Genomic DNA, 17,353 nt, shown 5'->3' on the forward strand with positions numbered 1-17,353 from the left:
ATTCTTCCACTAACTGACCAGGTGACCTTGGGCAAGTCACCTAACCTCTCCACAACCCATACCCTCACCTGTTTAAAAAAACAAAGATAACAGTATCGTCTTCTCAGAGGATGAAGCCATAAATGTAAAGGCCTCGGCAGTGTGTGGCACAAAGGAAATGCTGTATAAGTGCTCGCTATTATTATTTCATGAGCTGGTAGGTACGGTTTTGTAAACTACAGTGCCTAAGAAAATGCTGATGAAATGGGGTGGACTTGAGTAAGAATTTTAAAGGTCAGGGAAAAGATATTTGAGAAAGGGCAACAATTTGAGAATGGAAGAAACTGAATGCGACCAAGCTTAACCCCCTCAAACAAGCAAACAGTGAAATGAGAACCAAATGGAGCATCAAGACGGACACAAATACGAAAGTTTTATTGCAAAAATCGCAGCTCCTAACTGGTCCCAGAAAAGATAATCCAGCATAGGCAAATTCATTGGGCTCTTGTTCTTTACCCACCCCTTTGTTTTCCACAAAAAGAAGAGACTCAAAGAAGATTCCTTCCGAATGTGCATCACCATTTATTGTAGTTTGCGTTAGGAATTGAACAGAGGACATGGTCTGTGGAGGGGGAAAAAAGGAAAAGAAAAGGAAAGTATGTTTTTGTAGACTTAATTTCTTCAAAACACTTTATGGTTTCAAATCCTTTTTTACCCCAAAGGAAATTCAAGAATTCAAGTATGTTAAGTAGGGAGCAGTAATACAAAACGTCTCATGTTTGCGTGCGTGTGTGTGGGTGTGTTTGTGTGTGTTTTTACAAGCAGACATACTTCCACATTTCTTGCACCCCTTTTTTGCTTTGGTAAGGCCAAGCCCCAAAGGACACGTCATACAAATGACCCCTGCCTCGAACTCACAGACCCAAGGGTTGAGGAATTTATTTACCTTCATAGGACAACTGGAAAGGCTCCGAACTGTCACGTGGCATTAGAAACACCAACCCCCCTCCCCGCCAAAACCCTAAGTCACGTAAATCCTGACGTGCTTCAACACCTCCTTTGCTGCCGTCGCTCCTCAGATTCCTAACAGAGGGCCTATTACAAGGACCAGAGCAACAGGATTCTCTTCATTTTGTTTAGAATAAAAAAATTTTAAAGGGACATTTCAAAAGAAAAAAAAAATAAAAAACTGAAATTCAAATTCTGAAAATATCTTGCCTTTTTTATTAATCATGTCATCTAACACCAATTAAAAAAACAAATATGTGAATATGATATAAAAATACGATCCCAGGATTAACACTTCGTCGCAGGCACAGTTATCTCACAGAATATATGTTGGAGGGGCCAGGGAAAGGAGTTTATTTTTGTTTTTGCTTCTCTTAAAAAAATCCACAGCAGTGCAAGTAGGGTCAGGAAGAGAGAGGGCGGGAAAAAGATTCTTTAGCAGCAAAATGTCCAAGGTTCTCTAATCACAATCAAATCAACGGATACTGGATTTAGGGAAAAAAAAAAGATGAAGGGGATGCTGCCCAGACCCACTCGTCATCAATTACTAAGACTTCTGTTGCAAAAGCCCCAAATTGTGACGTATGAAGGACGTGCTTTCTTACACAAGTAATCATAAAATGTGTCCCTCAAGCTTTTGACCAAGTTTGTCACTTAAATATATGTACAGGAAGTGGGCTCTTCTTCGCATTCACGTCCTTGCAGATCTCCGCCGTTTGGTCCCTCCGGGGGGCTCTCGGGGTACACGGCCGCATCTGGCCTCCAACGCTGGAACAGCATTCTCACCACTGACGCTGCATCTGCTTCCTCGCCGGCCTCGGCTGCTTCTGGCAGGGGGCGGGCTAGGGGCACGGTTTAATGATCACTGTTCTGCTTCTCTCTCATCCAGGCATGAATCTGTTCTTTCAGTTCGGGCACTGAGAAAAGAAAAGGAGAGGATTAATGCCCCAGATGGGAGGGCTCTTGGGAGAGATGATGCTTGTAGTTCTGCATAAATGGAAAGAAAAGGCCATTCATTCCCTCCTTAAACTGAAGATGGAAGAAGAAACAGGACGTGGAAAGGAAGGCCTAGACTTCTATAATGGAGAAGAGCAAAGAGTGGTTTGTGTCTTTTCTATTAAATGTCATAAACCATGCAGTTTCTGGACTTGAGAAATGTCCCCCTCTGATCCGTCTCTGCTACACGATTTTGGTTCCACTGCTTGGTACTGACGTAGGCGCTGCAACTCAAGCTTCGCCCTCCTCTACCTGGTTCCAGCATGCTCTCCGTCAGCGTCTGTCGATTGAAGGGGTCCGTGGGGGAGTTCAGCAAGTGTCGCAGGATGATGGAGCGGTCCATGATGGTGCCGGAGGGCAGCCGCACTGGGTCAGTCATCAGGGTGTCCATCAGAGGGTCTAAAGAGACAAAGCAAACTCTAACAATAGAGCCCACAACTGAAAAAGAACACAAAACAAAGCCCCTCCTATCAGTGAAAAATACATCCATAGGAACAGCAATCAAATGGCCCCTACGGCGCCCCCAAGTTTAGAAGGATATGAGCGTCAGATAAAGGCACAGACACTGCCTTTTGTAGAGGGGAAAGTACCCTTTTGTCAGCTACCGCTGGGAGGAAAGAATACAGAAAAAAGAGAGCAGGACAGACAAAGCCGCAGGCCCTCAGGGCTCTGCAGCTAGGACTGCAGGCTAGAATCCTTCATGCCGGGACTTCTCAGAATTCTTTGAAAATTCAAATCCCCACTTGCAAAGGCAAGGCTGACCTTAGAATCTTCAGGGTTATTATCTGGCTTAAAATGAGGCTAAGGACTTTTCCCTTTTAATTTACCATATGAACTAAAAGTAGGCAAACGAAATTTCAGACAGTGTCTCAAAAAGTAACTATATTAAAAAAATGAAAAGCACAGAATATCCTCTTTTAATGTCACATACTTCAAGTTAACTCAAATCAAAGAATTCAGCATGGAAAAGAGGGCCTACTTGCCTCTGAACTCGTCTGGAGCGTCACTGTAGTCGATCTCTGCGCGCGCGTTCTTGGCCACTATCTCCTCCACTTTCTCAGCAAGAAGTTTAAACTTCTCTATTGCTATCGTTGATTTGATGCCTGCTTTCCGCATCTTCGAAATAACTTCTTCAAACAACTCTTTGCTGTAAGATCTCTGCAAATGAGGAAAGACAATGTAAGACAAACATATTTTAAGTGGAAAAACGCAAGCCGCAGAAAATATCCAAAGTATGATTTGGTTTTTTTTTTTATGTATATAAAAATACTTTTACATGGCTATAACTACATAAAGACTGGGATAACACACATCAAACTGTACAATGTCATTACTTTATTCTGGGGACGGCTTCAGGATTGAGACAAACGATGGGAATTTTTAAAGTTTTGAATTATTTTACGGCAAAAATGCATTTCTATTAAAATTGAATTAAAAAGAGGAGGGGCCGGCCCCATGGCCGAGTGGTTAAGTTCACATGCTCCACTTCGGAGGCCCAGGGTCTCACCAGTTTGGATCCTGGGCGCAGACATGGCACTGCTCATCAGGCCACGCTGAGGCGTCATCCCACACGCCACAACTAGAATAAACAACTATGTACTGGGGGGGATTTGGGGAGAAAAAGCAAGGGGGAAAAAACAAGAGAGAAGGAAATGTAGTCTATTTCAGTCCTTGCAAGGCACTGTGTCCTAGCAGTGTATGAGAGGAGCTGGGTGAAAACAAGCCAATATAGTTCATAATCAATAGGAGCTTTCTCCCATTCACTGTCAATCTTTAAGATGTTCCACACTATTAAATGTCGGGTGCTCTGCTGACAGGAGCAGAAGCGATTTATGGCTACAAAAGTAGGAGGGAGGGTGTAGAGGACAGATGAACCTTGACTTGAGTTCTGGCTTTACCATCTACCTGCTGTGTGGTCTCAGGAAATCCCTAACTCTCCCGAGCCCGTTTCCTGAAGTGTAAAATGGGGGTAACAACATCAAAGTCTATCATATTTTGCATTTATGGGAAGAACACTGGCCACTTGTCAAAGCAGAGACAATGATGCAAACCTAGGAGGGGAATGATCAAATCTGAGCCTCTGAAGGACAGGACCGTAACCTGGGACCTGTTACTTCCACACAAAGATTCACACTAACATCTTTAGGCTGAATTCATCTCAATCCTGGTCTTCTCTGAGAATGCTGGATTGAAATTCCTCAATCTTTCTTCTTTCCTTTTTTACCTTCAGCTTCTACATGAGTGCACATGCTTACCTTCTCTCTCCACACACTCCCACAACCCTTATTACACCCATGCCGCTGAGGGGAAGACAGAGGACAGGGCCCAGCAGCGACAATCCTAAAGCCATCTTTACAACCCTGGAAAGTGCAGAGAGCCTTGCTTATAGTTTTTTGAAACTAAATTACTACATTAATTCAACAAATACTTTATTTGGTGCCTACTTATTATGAGCCAGGTAAGTGGTAGTCTCCATCCCTTTGGGAAAGGGCACAGGGGATAAATGACCAAAAGATGACAGTAAGATGTTAGAGGGGCAAAAATGCACTGGGAATTACTGAACCTTGGGCATTGCTATAGACACTACTGAGAAGATTTCACCTTGAACTTCTCTTTGTAACAAGGAGCCATTCCTAGCCCACTTGTCATCTTCATAAAACATCACCTACTCTATTTCTCAAAAGATGACTTTTAACCAACTGACTTGTGCTTGTAAGTCAACTTCTAAGACAGAGCAGTGCAGTGGGAGCATTATCGGAAATCAAAAAGTTCCTACGAAAAGGGGACGTGGCATTCAGCCTCAAAGAACAGTATCGATGCATCGAACAAATACGTATTACTGAGCGGCTGCTTCAAGTTTGGTGTGGGCGGGTCAGAGGAGAAGCAAAGACGTTCCTGACTTCAAGGATCTGAAAGAGTGGTTACAAAGTTAAACATAAAAATATCTGCAAATCACTTATCTGAGAAAGGTGTAGTATCTAGAATATGTAAAGAACTCTTATAACTCAACAAAAAACACAAGCTAATTTAAAAAAATGGGCAAAGGACTTGAATAGACATTTCCCCAAAGAAGATGCACAAATGGCCAACAAGCGCACAAAGAGGTGTTCAACAGTATTTGCCACTGGGGAAATGCAAATCAAAATCCCATCACCGTGGACACCGCTTTACTCCCACTGGGGTGGCTATTTAAAAAGAAAAAACAAAACAGAAAATAACAAGCGCTGGCGAGGACGTGGAGAAATGGGACCCTTGTACATTGCTGGTGGGAGTACAACGTGGGGCAGCCGCCGCCGAACACAGTTCAGCAGCTCCTCACAAAGTTAAACACAGAACCACCACGTGACTCAGCAATTCCACTTCTAAGTATGTACCCAGGAGAAGGGAAAGAGGTAGCCAAACAAACACCTTTCTATGAATGTTCCTAAGAGTGTTAACTACAATAACCAAAAGGTGGCAACGACCCAGATGTGCACTAATGGGTGACTGGATAGACAAATCATGGTATATCCATGGAACAAAGTATCATGGAGCCGGAAACAAGAATGAGTACGAACACACACTACAACAGGGGTCACCCTTGAAAACATCATGCTACGTGAAAGAAGCCAGTCACAAAAGGTTGGACGCTGTATCATTCTGTTGATGTGAAATGTCCAGAATAGGCAAATAGATACATCTAAAAATAGGTAACATACAGACAGGAATTGGACGAGTGACTGCCAGCGGCTGGGCTGAGTGGGGAATGGACAGTGACTGCTTAATGGACATAGGATTTCTATCTGGAGGACTAGAAAATATTTTGGAACTAAATAGAGGTGACAGCTGCACAACACTGTGAATGTACTAAATGCCACCAAACCGTCCACTTTAGAAGCGCTAATTTTATATTAGGTGGATTTCACCTCCAGAAAAAAAAAAGGAAGATTGCACGAGAGAAGGGAGACTTCCGATGGGCTCTTTACCATTTATTTTTTAATGGAACGTGGTGTGAACAGACAGCGCTTCACAAAAGTCGCATCTCCAATGCCCACACAGAGCCGGAGTCCGCCCGCAGAAGCACAGCCGGACGTGGCCACCGCGCGGCTCACCGAGTCCCCCTAAGTCCCTCTCCTGGGCCCTCTCAGCTCCAGGGAGAACGGTCCTGCTCCACACCTCCCCGGGCAGGGGCTCTCTCCTCAGGTTTGTGAGTGTAAAGCTCAGCGGCTCTTCGTGCTGCTGCCTTCTGTCAGCTCTCCTGGACACCTGTCTTTAGTCTGCTCTTGGTGCGCACAGAGAGCAGTCTCTCAGTTTCTTGCCTTGCACAGCTGCCTTTTTCTTCTGGCTTTGTCTTCCCAGGGAACAGGACACACCAGAACAAACCAAGACCCCGGTCCCCAAAGGAGAAAATAAAGTTCTGCCACCTCTCCTCTGAAGCTTTCTAGCCTTCCGTCTTCCTCTCCCAGCCCCACAAACCCTCTTCCAGAACAATCAAATCAGCAGGCCCCTAATCAGCTTACAGCCAACACAAACAAAAAATGCCCAAGAACCAAGACAAACACTACAGTGGAAAAGGAAACAAAAAGTCCACTTAAAATCTGTTTTTCTCCACATTGTGTCACTGGCAGTTGTGCATGTTTGCTTCACGGGTCTAAGAGCAGGGCTATTTAGACATTCCAGAAGACCCACGGACCACTGAGTGGAAACTGCTGTCTAGGAATCAAGCCAGGTGCCACAACAGGCCACCACCGCAATCCACAGGCATTACCCGAAGGGGGGACGTTTTGTTGGTCACCAAGAAAGGGAGCTGGAGGCACTCCTTTGTCACCCACTTGGTTTTCACTGCTTCACTGGGTGTGCTGCGGTCATCCACACTGCAAACTTTGTGTTACACTAACCGCTTGCGATGTGGCAGCCACAGCAATACGTGCCAGGAGAAAAGGGAGCACTCCAAATGACTCTTCCAAGTCTCTTACAGTAAAAATGGAAGAGTCCCTGGGACGTTCCACCCCCGACCTCTTCCAGGCTAGAGAGGCCCAGCTACACTCTGCCTCTGCCAGAGGCAGATGACAACCTCGACTGGGGAGCATTTCCATTGCCTTTCCCTCTCTACACGCTACAACTTATCCTCCATTCTAAATACGTGTAGTATTATATAGCTGTAGGCTAAAAAAGCATTTTAGTATCTCCCCAGAATAACTGCAAACTCCTAACCTCCTCCTTTACCACTACTTTTTATGGAAAAACTGCTTTAGACATACGTGGTTTTATTCATTGCAGGCACTTTGTCAAGACCACACCTCTTGTTTACATCTCAAAGTACCTAGAAATGTGAATTATATCTCAATAAAGCAGTTATTTTTAAAAAAGTAGTCACAATTCCCCTGTTTTAACCCTTGGATGAGATATGAGTAAAGAATCTCCTTGAATGCCTACTGATAGTTAACCTGAGATGTGAATAACATTTGGATAGACAGCATGAACAAAGATGGAGAGACAGAGATGAGCATGGAACTTTTTGGGTGTTTTTATTTTCCTGGTGAGGAAGACTGGCCCTGAGCCAACATCTGTTGCCGATCTTCTTCTTTCCCCACACCACCCTCCCCGCCGCCCCCAAAGCCCCAGCGCATAGTTGCATATCCTAGTTGTAGGTCCTTCTGGTTCTTCTATGTGGGATGCTACCTCAGCATGGCTTGATGAGCGGTGTGTAGGTCTGCACCCAGGATCCGAACTGGCAAACCCTGGGCCACTGAAGTGGAGCGTGTAAACTTAACCACTATGCCACTGGGCTGGCCCCGTTTTTGGGCATTTTAGGTGGAGAACAGAGAGACTAAGAATATAGGCTCAGGGCTAGACTGCCCGTATATGAATCCTGCCTCCACCCTACACTAACTCTGTGCAAGCTGTTTAACCTCTCTGTGCCTCATTTTATTTTAATTTTTATTTTTTTGCTTTATCTCCCCGAACCCCCCCGTACATAGTTGTATATCTTAGCTGCAGGTCCTTCTAGTTGTGGGATGTGGGATGCCACCTCAACGTGGCCTGACGAGCAGTGCCATGTCTGTGCCCAGGATCCGAACCCTGGGCCGCTGCAGCGGAGTGTGTGAACTTAACCACTCGGCCACGGAGCTGGCCCCTGTGCCTCATTTTAAAATGAGGAATCTAACTAAACCTCTATTACAGGATTTTGTGAGGATCACATGAGTGAAAACAGGAAAAGTGGTTCAAACTTGGTATACAGTTAATAAACATTAACTATCACTATGTTGAAATAATGCAGGACAGAAGAACACGGGGGAGGAGGAAGGCCTCTATGAGAGTATTGGAAAGTCAAACACTGAGGCTGGGCAGGGGCAGCCTGGACTAAACTGGTAGCTGTGGAAATGAAAAACAGAAAACTGAGACGATCAGGAGGGACACAAGGAATAAAGGTGGGGGAAATGTCAAGATAACCATACAAGGCTTGAAACCTAGAGCCACAAAAGTAACAGCAGCGCTAAAGCAGCGGACTTGGGAAGAAGATCTGGATTCCCTGAGAAAACCTGGGAATGTAATGGGTTTGTCAAGTAAGGCCCTTAGCAGGATGGGTTAAGAACTCAACTAGAGACAGATCGGGGAGGCAAATCTGCTCTTTACCCCCAAAGGAAAACAATCAATTCATCTCCATTTACACCAGACAAGTTCCCCTTGCCACTGTGGTCATTATTTCCATTTACAAATTAAAAACTTCTCAAACCACATTTTGAAAAGTATCACCTTCCCTCATTCCAAGTGGGGAAAATCCAGGGAGAGATGGATACGTAATCGCACAGGGTCTGCCAGGAAATCCAGAGAGAAGCAAACCCAGGTCACCTAGTGGAGCAGCCCGAGCCCCAGCGTCCCTCTGAAACCGCCTGCTCCCTTGGGCACTGACCTGGTCATCAGCAATGGCTTTAGCAAACCGAGCACAATCCAGCTGCAAGTAAATATCTGTGAGTTGGTCCAGCAGCTTCTTTGGTTCAAAGCCATATTTCTCAGGGTTTTCAACTTTCAGGTCACGGCACTTGGGACCACAAAGTTGCTGGAGATTAAAGTTCAGCATCGCAGCCAATCGGGGTCCAAGTTCCTAGGAAATCACAGGATAAAGGACAATTCATGCTGTTGAGACAAGCGAGAAGGACCAAAAACTCCCATTTCAGTGGAGGCACAGGAATTGGCAGGATTAATCTTCAAAGAATCCCTTACACGTGCTGTGTATCAGAAGCTGAAGAAGGATATTATGTTCAAAATTTTCTTTACTCGCCATCTCTAATCCAGTAATGCTAATATTTAATAGGATGTTGCATTTTGATGGAATACTTATAAATATCAATGAAAGGCAATATTTTCTTTAAATTCATGCTTTCAATTATAAAAACAAGGATCACTCCAAATTTGTTGAGAAACAGATAAACAAGGGGGAGTTATTCTTAATTCCATCATCATAACACAAGTCACAGAAGTTTTAGAGTATGTTCTTTCAGTCATCATTCTATGCATTATTTTTGTGTAAATTTCAGAAGTCCCTGGCAGTTCAGGCAGTGTGCTCTGATGCAAAGAGGGCAGAAATGCGAAAGAAAGACACAGAATTTATGTCTTCATTAGTTTTAAGTCTAGCCAGTGAGACAAAGCAAACTTAAATGAAACAACTAAAAAATAATTATCAAATAACATGCAATAACCCCACAAGATGACTCCTCACCTAGTACAGCTGGGCACACAGCACTTTAAGCAGACCTGAGACGGGAAAACCTGGCTTAGATGAGAGAGCGCGAGAGTAAACACCGGCCACAAAAAAGGAGAAGTGAAAGCTTTTCTAAGTAACAAGGTTTTCACTGAATTTAGTGATTGGATTTAGAACTCAAACCCTGCTTTTCAAGAACCTGCTTCTACACAACGTAGAGTACTCTTGTATTTAATTCTTAAGAAATTGTGAAATAATGGAGTGATAAGAATAGGATAGAGTTGGTATTTTTTTTTGAAGTGGGACATTTTGAGCTAGCCAGCAAATCAGTGTAGCAGAGGAAAAGGAAACATCGAAGCAGGCCAGCAAAGACTGAAGGCAGAAGACTATGGCCAGGGGTATAAACAGATCAATGAGAAGGCCTCAGAAAAAAAAAAAAAAAAAAGAATTTTGGGGGCCGGCCCAGTGGCGCAGCAGTTAAGTGCACATGTTCCGCTTTGGTGGCCCGGGGTTCAGTGTTTGGATCCCAGGTGTGGACATGGCACTGAATGGCAAAAAAGCTGTGCTGTGGTAGGCATCCCACATATAAAGTAGAGGAAGATGGGCATGGATGTTAGCTCAGGGCCAGTCTTCCTCAGCAAAAAGAGGAGGATTGGCAGCAGTTAGCTCAGGGCTAATCTTCCTCAAAAAAAAAAAAAAAAAAGAATTTAAATTGACATGAAAACATTAGACTTAGCTTTCAAGAATTTCCTTTATAAAATGAAGAATTTAGAACTAAAAATAGGCTTTATGATAATTTAGTATCAAGTAATTTTTACAGTTTCCTACCTTCTAAAAATCAAATAGCACTGCCATTGGAGCCACTGAACACAAAACGAAACACGGTTTAGTGCAGGGATCGGCAAACTGTTAGCTGCAGGCTAAATCCGGCCTGAGGCCTGTTTTCACCAAGTTTTACTGGGACACAGCCACACTTGCTTGTTTATGTGTTACCTGCGACCGCCTCTGCACTGCAACAGCAAAGTTGAGTAGCTGTGACAGAGACCGTTGGCCCACAATGCCTAAACTATTTGCTGTCTGGCCTTTATAGAAAAAGTTTAAAGAACTTCCATTTGCAAACTTTTACGGGAAGCAAGTGTCTGAAATACCTTGTTTAAATTAGTTGCAGTGTCTTATGCTTTCAATGGTGAGCTCTGTTTTGTTTCAGGTTCCACTGCTCTTGTGCTGAAATCTATCTATGAAGAGACAAGGAATGGCAAGGGGAGCGAGGAGACATCTCTGGAGTCGCACACAGGCTGGGCTGTGGTGACAATGTTCCAGGGAAGAGTGAATACGGAAACTGAAGGACACGTGGTAAAATTCCACCCCATTGTAACCTTGTCTCCGTATAGCCAACTAACTACCGAGTCTCAGGCTCCTTGCCTTCTTCACTACCCTTGTCCTAGCCACACCACCACGCTTCTCAACGGTGTATCGGGCGAGGGAGGCCGAAGCAAAGCGGGGATCTTCAGTTGTCGCTGTTTCAATTTCTGAAACAGGACCCAGGCTTTAGAAATCATGTCAAGGCCAAACATTTTGACTACCTTTGATCTATCATAGACTCAAATTATGGCTCTCATTAACCTTTGCCTTCTTGAGTGTAACAAAGCTACCCCTAAGAGAACCAGAGATCTTACACATTAACAATTATTTCTACGTAGTATACTCTAACTTCTAACTGATGTTATCTTATACTTCACCTATAAATAAAATATAGGAACCAACAACGACAAAAACATGTCATAGCTTCAACATTAATAATTCAACGTGCTGCCTAAGCAGAAAGTGAATTAAGTTATCTTCGAAGTGACCGCTCGCAGACTTTAGTCTATCAACAGAGCGCTGTGTGTATCAACTAGCATAACCGGGAACAGAATCAGTAACGGAATTTCACTTTCAGTGACCGCAATGCTGAAATGTCCAGGATTTCTACAACTCTATTTAGTTATAAGCGATAGAATCTGAATGTGGAATCCAACAGACAAAAGAAACACCCTGAGTTCTACTCACTGGTCTGAGGAACGGCTTCTGGACCTGCTTCGTGAGGATATGGAACATGTCCACGGTTTCTGTGGCCAGGGCAAGATAGGAGCGCGAAACACGCTCGTCCTGAGCAAGCTGAGACTGACGGGCCTGCTGCTGATCCTACGAGACATTGAACAGAAGCCAAACACATCTCAGGACGGGTCGGCAACTCACCAAAATGCCAAGTGCAGAGAAAAACACAGTCAGCTCATAACTGGAGAAGTGCGTAACAAAGCCAGCATTCTTACGGAATGACCTAACAACTCACACCAGCGAATCTTCCAGATAACTCAAGTTTATTCCTTTCCGCATCAGAACTCTTTAGGACTTTGAATAAGGTGACCGTGGCACATTATTTAACTCACAGGAGACTCAGTTTTCCCAATGATAAAAGAAGTCCCCATCAACGTCTACACAGGATGAAATAAGCGAATCTTCGTGTCATGCCGAATACACACTGGCGCTAATAAAGGAGAGTTCATTTCCCTAAATAACTTTTACTCAGGCAGCATTAGTTTAAAAACATGTGATGTGTTACGCTATGACACTAGGTCTACAGGTTTTGCCCTCACATCAAGCGCCTGTAGACTGCTAAGCTTTTGAAGTTTGTCTTTCCATGCTGTTAGGCTGTCACCCCTTCCAAGTGTCAGACTGCGTGCTTCTGGCACCATCCTCCTCCAATTCTGCCATAGGCTGGGAAACAAGATGAAAAGCTGTATTTGACTTATGGGTAAAATAAAGTAGAACACTGAAGGCTCTGAGATGGATAAAATGCAGGAACATCAGTAAAGACTCAAATCCTCCATCTGCTCAGAGGCCAGTTTACTTTATGTTGGGGGAGGGGAAACAGCTAGAACAGCTGAAGTTGCCAAACGAGTGCCCCCTGGGTAAGCGCCTTCTGAGTACGTGCTCGGCGGAGATTCTGCAACAATTCTGCTGGGTGACCTGTCCACTGCCCCTTGGTCAAGAATGCGCCTACTGAATGGAAGGCTGAACCAGGGAAGACACAACAGCAGCGAGGGGGGAACTACCTAAATGTGTGTCTGGGTGTCTCATTTATTCATCGATAAATGTTATCCAGCCCCTTCTACAGACCAGCCCCTCCTTCAGGCACTGGAGATAAGAGTACAGAACAAGACCAATAGGGCTCCTCACCCTCATGGAGCTTAGATTCCACATAGGGAGCCAAGCAATAAACAGACAAACACCCAAACAGATACATAATAAGTCTGATAGTATGAAGAACTAAGCACATAAGGGGAGAGAAATGGTGCGCTGGGGTCAGGGGATGCTATTCTGGAAAGAGTGGTCAGGGAAGGTTTCTCTGAAGAGGCGACATTTAAGCAGATATCTGAAGGAAGGGAGTCAGCAAAAATCTGGGGGAAGACTGCTCCAGGTACAGGGAACAGTAAGTGCAAAGGCCCTCATGGGTCGGTGGAAGGGCAAGGAGGCGAGTGTGGCTGAGCGGAGTGAGTGAAGGGAAAGTGGCGAGGCTGATACTGCAGCGTCCTCTAGGCCACTCTCTAACTCTGGATTTCACCTGGGAAGGGAAGCCGGAAAGGGTTCTGAGCAGAGTGGTGATAAGGAGTGGATTGAGATTTTATCAGGGTGGAGACTGAGATCAAATAGGGGGCTATTACAGTAATAAAGGTAGAAGGTGGCAGTGGCCTGAAGGTGGGGGGAAGAGGTCAGATAATGGATATATTTTAAGGTAGAGCCTAGAGGCACTTGGGGGGGAGGGTGGGGGGAGGAGAGAAAGAGAGAAAGAGAGAGAGAGAGAGATCAAGGAAGACTCCAAGGTGTGAAGCCAGAGCAATTAGTGGAATGCAGCTGTCGTTTAGTGAGATTGGGCAGACTCAGAGAGCAGACCTGGAACAACACCAAAGGTCCAGTTTTAGACAAGTTTGAGATACTTATTAGACCACCAGACAGAAAGACATGTCAACAGCTGGTTTTGTAGGTCTAGAATCAGGAGAGATCTGAGCTGGAGAAGCACATCCTGGAGTCTTCAGAATATAGATTTAAAGCCTCGGAAAAGATGAGATCACCAAACAGTGATTTTCAACTTGGGGCATCAGGTCATGTGTGGGAGTGTTTCTGGTTGCCCAATGACTTGGGGTAGGAGGGTAACATCACTGGCATTAAATGGGGATGAGCAAGAGATGCTAAATGCCCTGCAATGTATGGCGCAGTCTCTCAAAATAAAGAATTATTATGACATAAAATTCCACTATGCTCAAAATACCAACTAGACTCTCACTGAGTGACCACCCTAGAGAGCAAGTGTGGAAAGAGAAGAGGAGAAGTCTGAGGGCTGAGCACAGGAGTCCTCCAACGCTTAGAGGGTGGGGAGGTGAGGAGGAGCAGGCAGGCAGGAAGTGGCTTCAAAGTCAAATAGAAATAGCACTTGTTAGGGATTATTTACACCCTTTCCTATCCATTAACACAGAAAAATCAATATACTTGTTTGGTTGTCTCATAAACAAATGCTATTAAGAACTGACTGTGAACGAGATAATGTGCTATAATCCCTGATATGGGATTACATATTATAATTATATAATACATATAATTATATATAGCACATGTACAATATAAGCTGGTCCAAGATAAGAATCACGAGTGACATAAAGTGGGCACTACAAAAGTGTAGAGAAAGGTGAGACTCTGCAGCTACACTGACTGGGGAAGGCCAACAACGGAGGAGTATTTGGACAAGACCTTACTCAAAGAACAGGCAGGGGGCTGGCCTGGTGGCGTAGCGGTTAAGTTCATGCACTCCGCTTCGGCAGACCAGGGTTTGCTGGTTTGGATCCCAGGTGCAGACCTACACACTGCTTGTCAAGACATGCTGTTGCAGGCATCCCACGTATAAAATAGAGGAAGATGGGCACAGATGTTAGTTCAGGACCAATATTCCCTAGCAAAAAGAGAAGTATTGGCAGTGGATGTTAGCGCAGGGCTAATCTTAAAAAAGAAACAAAACGGGTAGGATTTTAACACATAAGAATAGAAAGTAGAGCATTTTGGACAGGGGATTGTCTCAAGGCAAACGAAACAGTAGGAGCTACACATCCCGAGCACTTTCTGTGGGCCGGTCCTGAAGTCTAGGCCATCTTCCGCCTGTCCTCATCAATCTCTGGCAAGGCAGGAATTCTCTCTGATTTATGGGTGAGGAAAGAGAGATTAAGCAACTTTTAATATGTGGCAGTGCTAGTTCTCAAACCCAGGGCCCTGGACTCCAAAGCTGGGGGCTCTTTCACTAGGGTCTCATCTGTTTCCCCAGCACATTCTGAGGGCCTGGGGACTGGTCCAGACGAGTTGACTGACTGCAATGGAAGGTAAGCTTGGCAGGATGTCTCAGAGCCACCCTGGGGAGGCGTGGAGCATCAGGCCTGGGGCTGACTCCATCCTGAGGCAAATGGAGAACAACGGGAGGGAGGTTTTGGAGGCACAGTAACAGGATAGTTTAAGGTGTGTTTAGAAATGAATATGAGGGTAGTGGGCAGGACAGACTGTAGACGATGCCAGTACAGCACCGATGAAAAAGAAGACAACCACTACCCTATCCCAAGAACACAATTAGAGGGGCTCAAGGAGCATGGTGTCATGGACACAGAAGAAATCTGGCATTCATGGAAGCCCCTCGAAGGGTTTAAGTCTGTAGTTTAAGTATGTTGGCTAGAGTAAGATGTAAAATTCTCATCAAAGCTGCAGAAATACTTGAAATGAAAACCCTCCCTAAACGTGTTTCAATACATTACTTTTAAGATACTTTTTGACTCCACAGCATTAGAACCTCAGCAATACTTTCATTTTAAGACTGCTACTGCAAGTAGAGAAAAAGTAGTCTTCCCATATCGTACGTGAGAACTCCTTCTGGAAAGCAGGTCTGATTTGGAGACTAACCACATCAGGAACGGAACTGACTAAAACACGAAGTCACCAGCAGCTGTCAAGGGCCTAGCAACTGGCCAGGGAACCATCTAAATGGATGCAGTAAACGTCAGGAGAGGGAAGTATGCTGTCACTGGCACAGCATGAATTTCTTGCAGAATCTGGCAGAACAAGCCTCTTTTCAATTATTAACTGAATATAAAAACCAAGATCAATGGAAAGGAAAAAACTCCCCATGAGAATCCTTAGTTATTTACAGTATTTGTCTAAAGAAGATCATAGGAACAAATCAAATTCTTGTCTAGTAGACAGACTTCTAGAGACTTATTTCCTAGTTACTTTCCTAAATCTTAACGAACATATTCAAACAATAAAAGCTCTTCTCTAAAAAAGCCCTTTAAAATTAAAAAGGTAGATAAAGTTTTCTGGACACATTTTTGAAGACTTCTCAACTCATTTCTGAGCTTTAGGTCAAGTGTTTAAGTTTTCTCCTATCCCCAACCTGGGATATAACTGCATAGAAGCCCACAGTGGGAGGTCACAGGTACAGTCATGTATTGTTTAACGACCGGGATATGTTCTGAGAAATGTGTCGTTAGGCGATTTCGTCGTTGTGCAAACCTAGATAGGAGAGCCTACTGTACACCAATGCTATATGGTACTAATCTTATGGGACCACCATCATATATGCAGTCCCTCGTTGACCAAAACATCATTATGCGGCACAAGACTGTACCGACAAGTAATTTAGATCTAAGTCATCAGACCCACAAATGCAGCCCCTGAAGCAGAGCTCTGCCCAGGTCCAAAGGTAGATTCCCTGCAAAGCTGGGCCAGTATCTGGACTATGGCCTCACCCGGGGCAGCTGGTCCCACTGTTCTTTGTTCTTCATCTCTTCTTGCACTTCGTGGATCCGCTTCAGAGACTCCAGACTTTCGTCGAGCAAAAACGTCGTGTCATTTATCAGCATGTTTATATAGCGAACAAACTGCTTCCCAGAGCTGAAAAGCCAATTACATGGTCCATGGTCATTCATCTCCCTGAAGCAAAACACTACAGCAGATCCCTGAGAAAACGGGCCTCCACCCAACATGCCAACCATCTTGCCCTACAAGACTGTCTACACCTTAGCACAACTCAGGCACTGCAGAGGTGAGGTCAAGGACTACCAAGTCTCTCCTTATAATTTGTTATTCTTTTAAATTAATTGTGATAAGCTCATTGCAGTAGAGTGCTGAAGACACCATGCATGGCTCATAAGAGCCAACTGCTAATATTCTGGAATCTTAGAAGTAGATTCCCTTGGCAGCTTAAATTTGGCAGCAGTGGAAGTATTTACATCCCAGAAAACCAGCAAATGCTGCAATTTTTTTTTCTCCAGAGAGTAGGTTTACCAGCACGCCCCTGGCTCCTTCCCTCAAGGATTTTAAGTAGAGAAAACATTCCTCCAGACTAGAAAAGAAAATATGCTTAAATTCACCAAGATACAAAGAAGGCACAAATAATTACCAACATATAAGAGATAAGAGAACTACTGATACAGTTATTCCTCATTATAAAGAAAGACACACTGAAGAAAAATTAGAAGCTGCAATATTGATGAAGTAGGATATTAACTTATTTTATAAAGCTCGAAGCTTCCAATCTATGGAACCGTCCTGCATAGCACGTTGAATGGAGGACTTGCTGGTGACAGGCATGGCTTCGCCTATCTCTGTTAGACTCTG

General features: G+C 44.3%; 1 protein-coding gene across 5 annotated transcripts in view; it reads right to left on the bottom strand.

The window, feature by feature from the left end:
- Positions 1 to 537: 537 nt before the first annotated feature.
- Positions 538 to 17,353, bottom strand: part of UBE4B (ubiquitination factor E4B) — a 122,278-nt gene continuing 105,462 nt past the window's right edge. For 4 of the 5 annotated variants that reach the window (XM_046661000.1, XM_046660998.1, XM_046660996.1 and 1 more), the window contains 6 exons: positions 16,483 to 16,627; positions 11,714 to 11,848; positions 8,876 to 9,067; positions 2,967 to 3,141; positions 2,236 to 2,382; positions 538 to 1,904 (listed from right to left, as the gene is read on the bottom strand). In XM_046661000.1, the coding sequence (XP_046516956.1) occupies positions 1,843 to 1,904; positions 2,236 to 2,382; positions 2,967 to 3,141; positions 8,876 to 9,067; positions 11,714 to 11,848; positions 16,483 to 16,627 (856 nt within the window). In that variant the 3' untranslated portion in view covers positions 538 to 1,842. The remainder of the gene's footprint in view (positions 1,905 to 2,235; positions 2,383 to 2,966; positions 3,142 to 8,875; positions 9,068 to 11,713; positions 11,849 to 16,482; positions 16,628 to 17,353) is intronic. The other variant, XM_046660997.1, reaches the window with a different exon arrangement.

This window comes from Equus quagga, chromosome 5 (assembly GCF_021613505.1).
Source record: "Equus quagga isolate Etosha38 chromosome 5, UCLA_HA_Equagga_1.0, whole genome shotgun sequence".
Taxonomy (NCBI): Eukaryota; Metazoa; Chordata; class Mammalia; order Perissodactyla; family Equidae; genus Equus; species Equus quagga.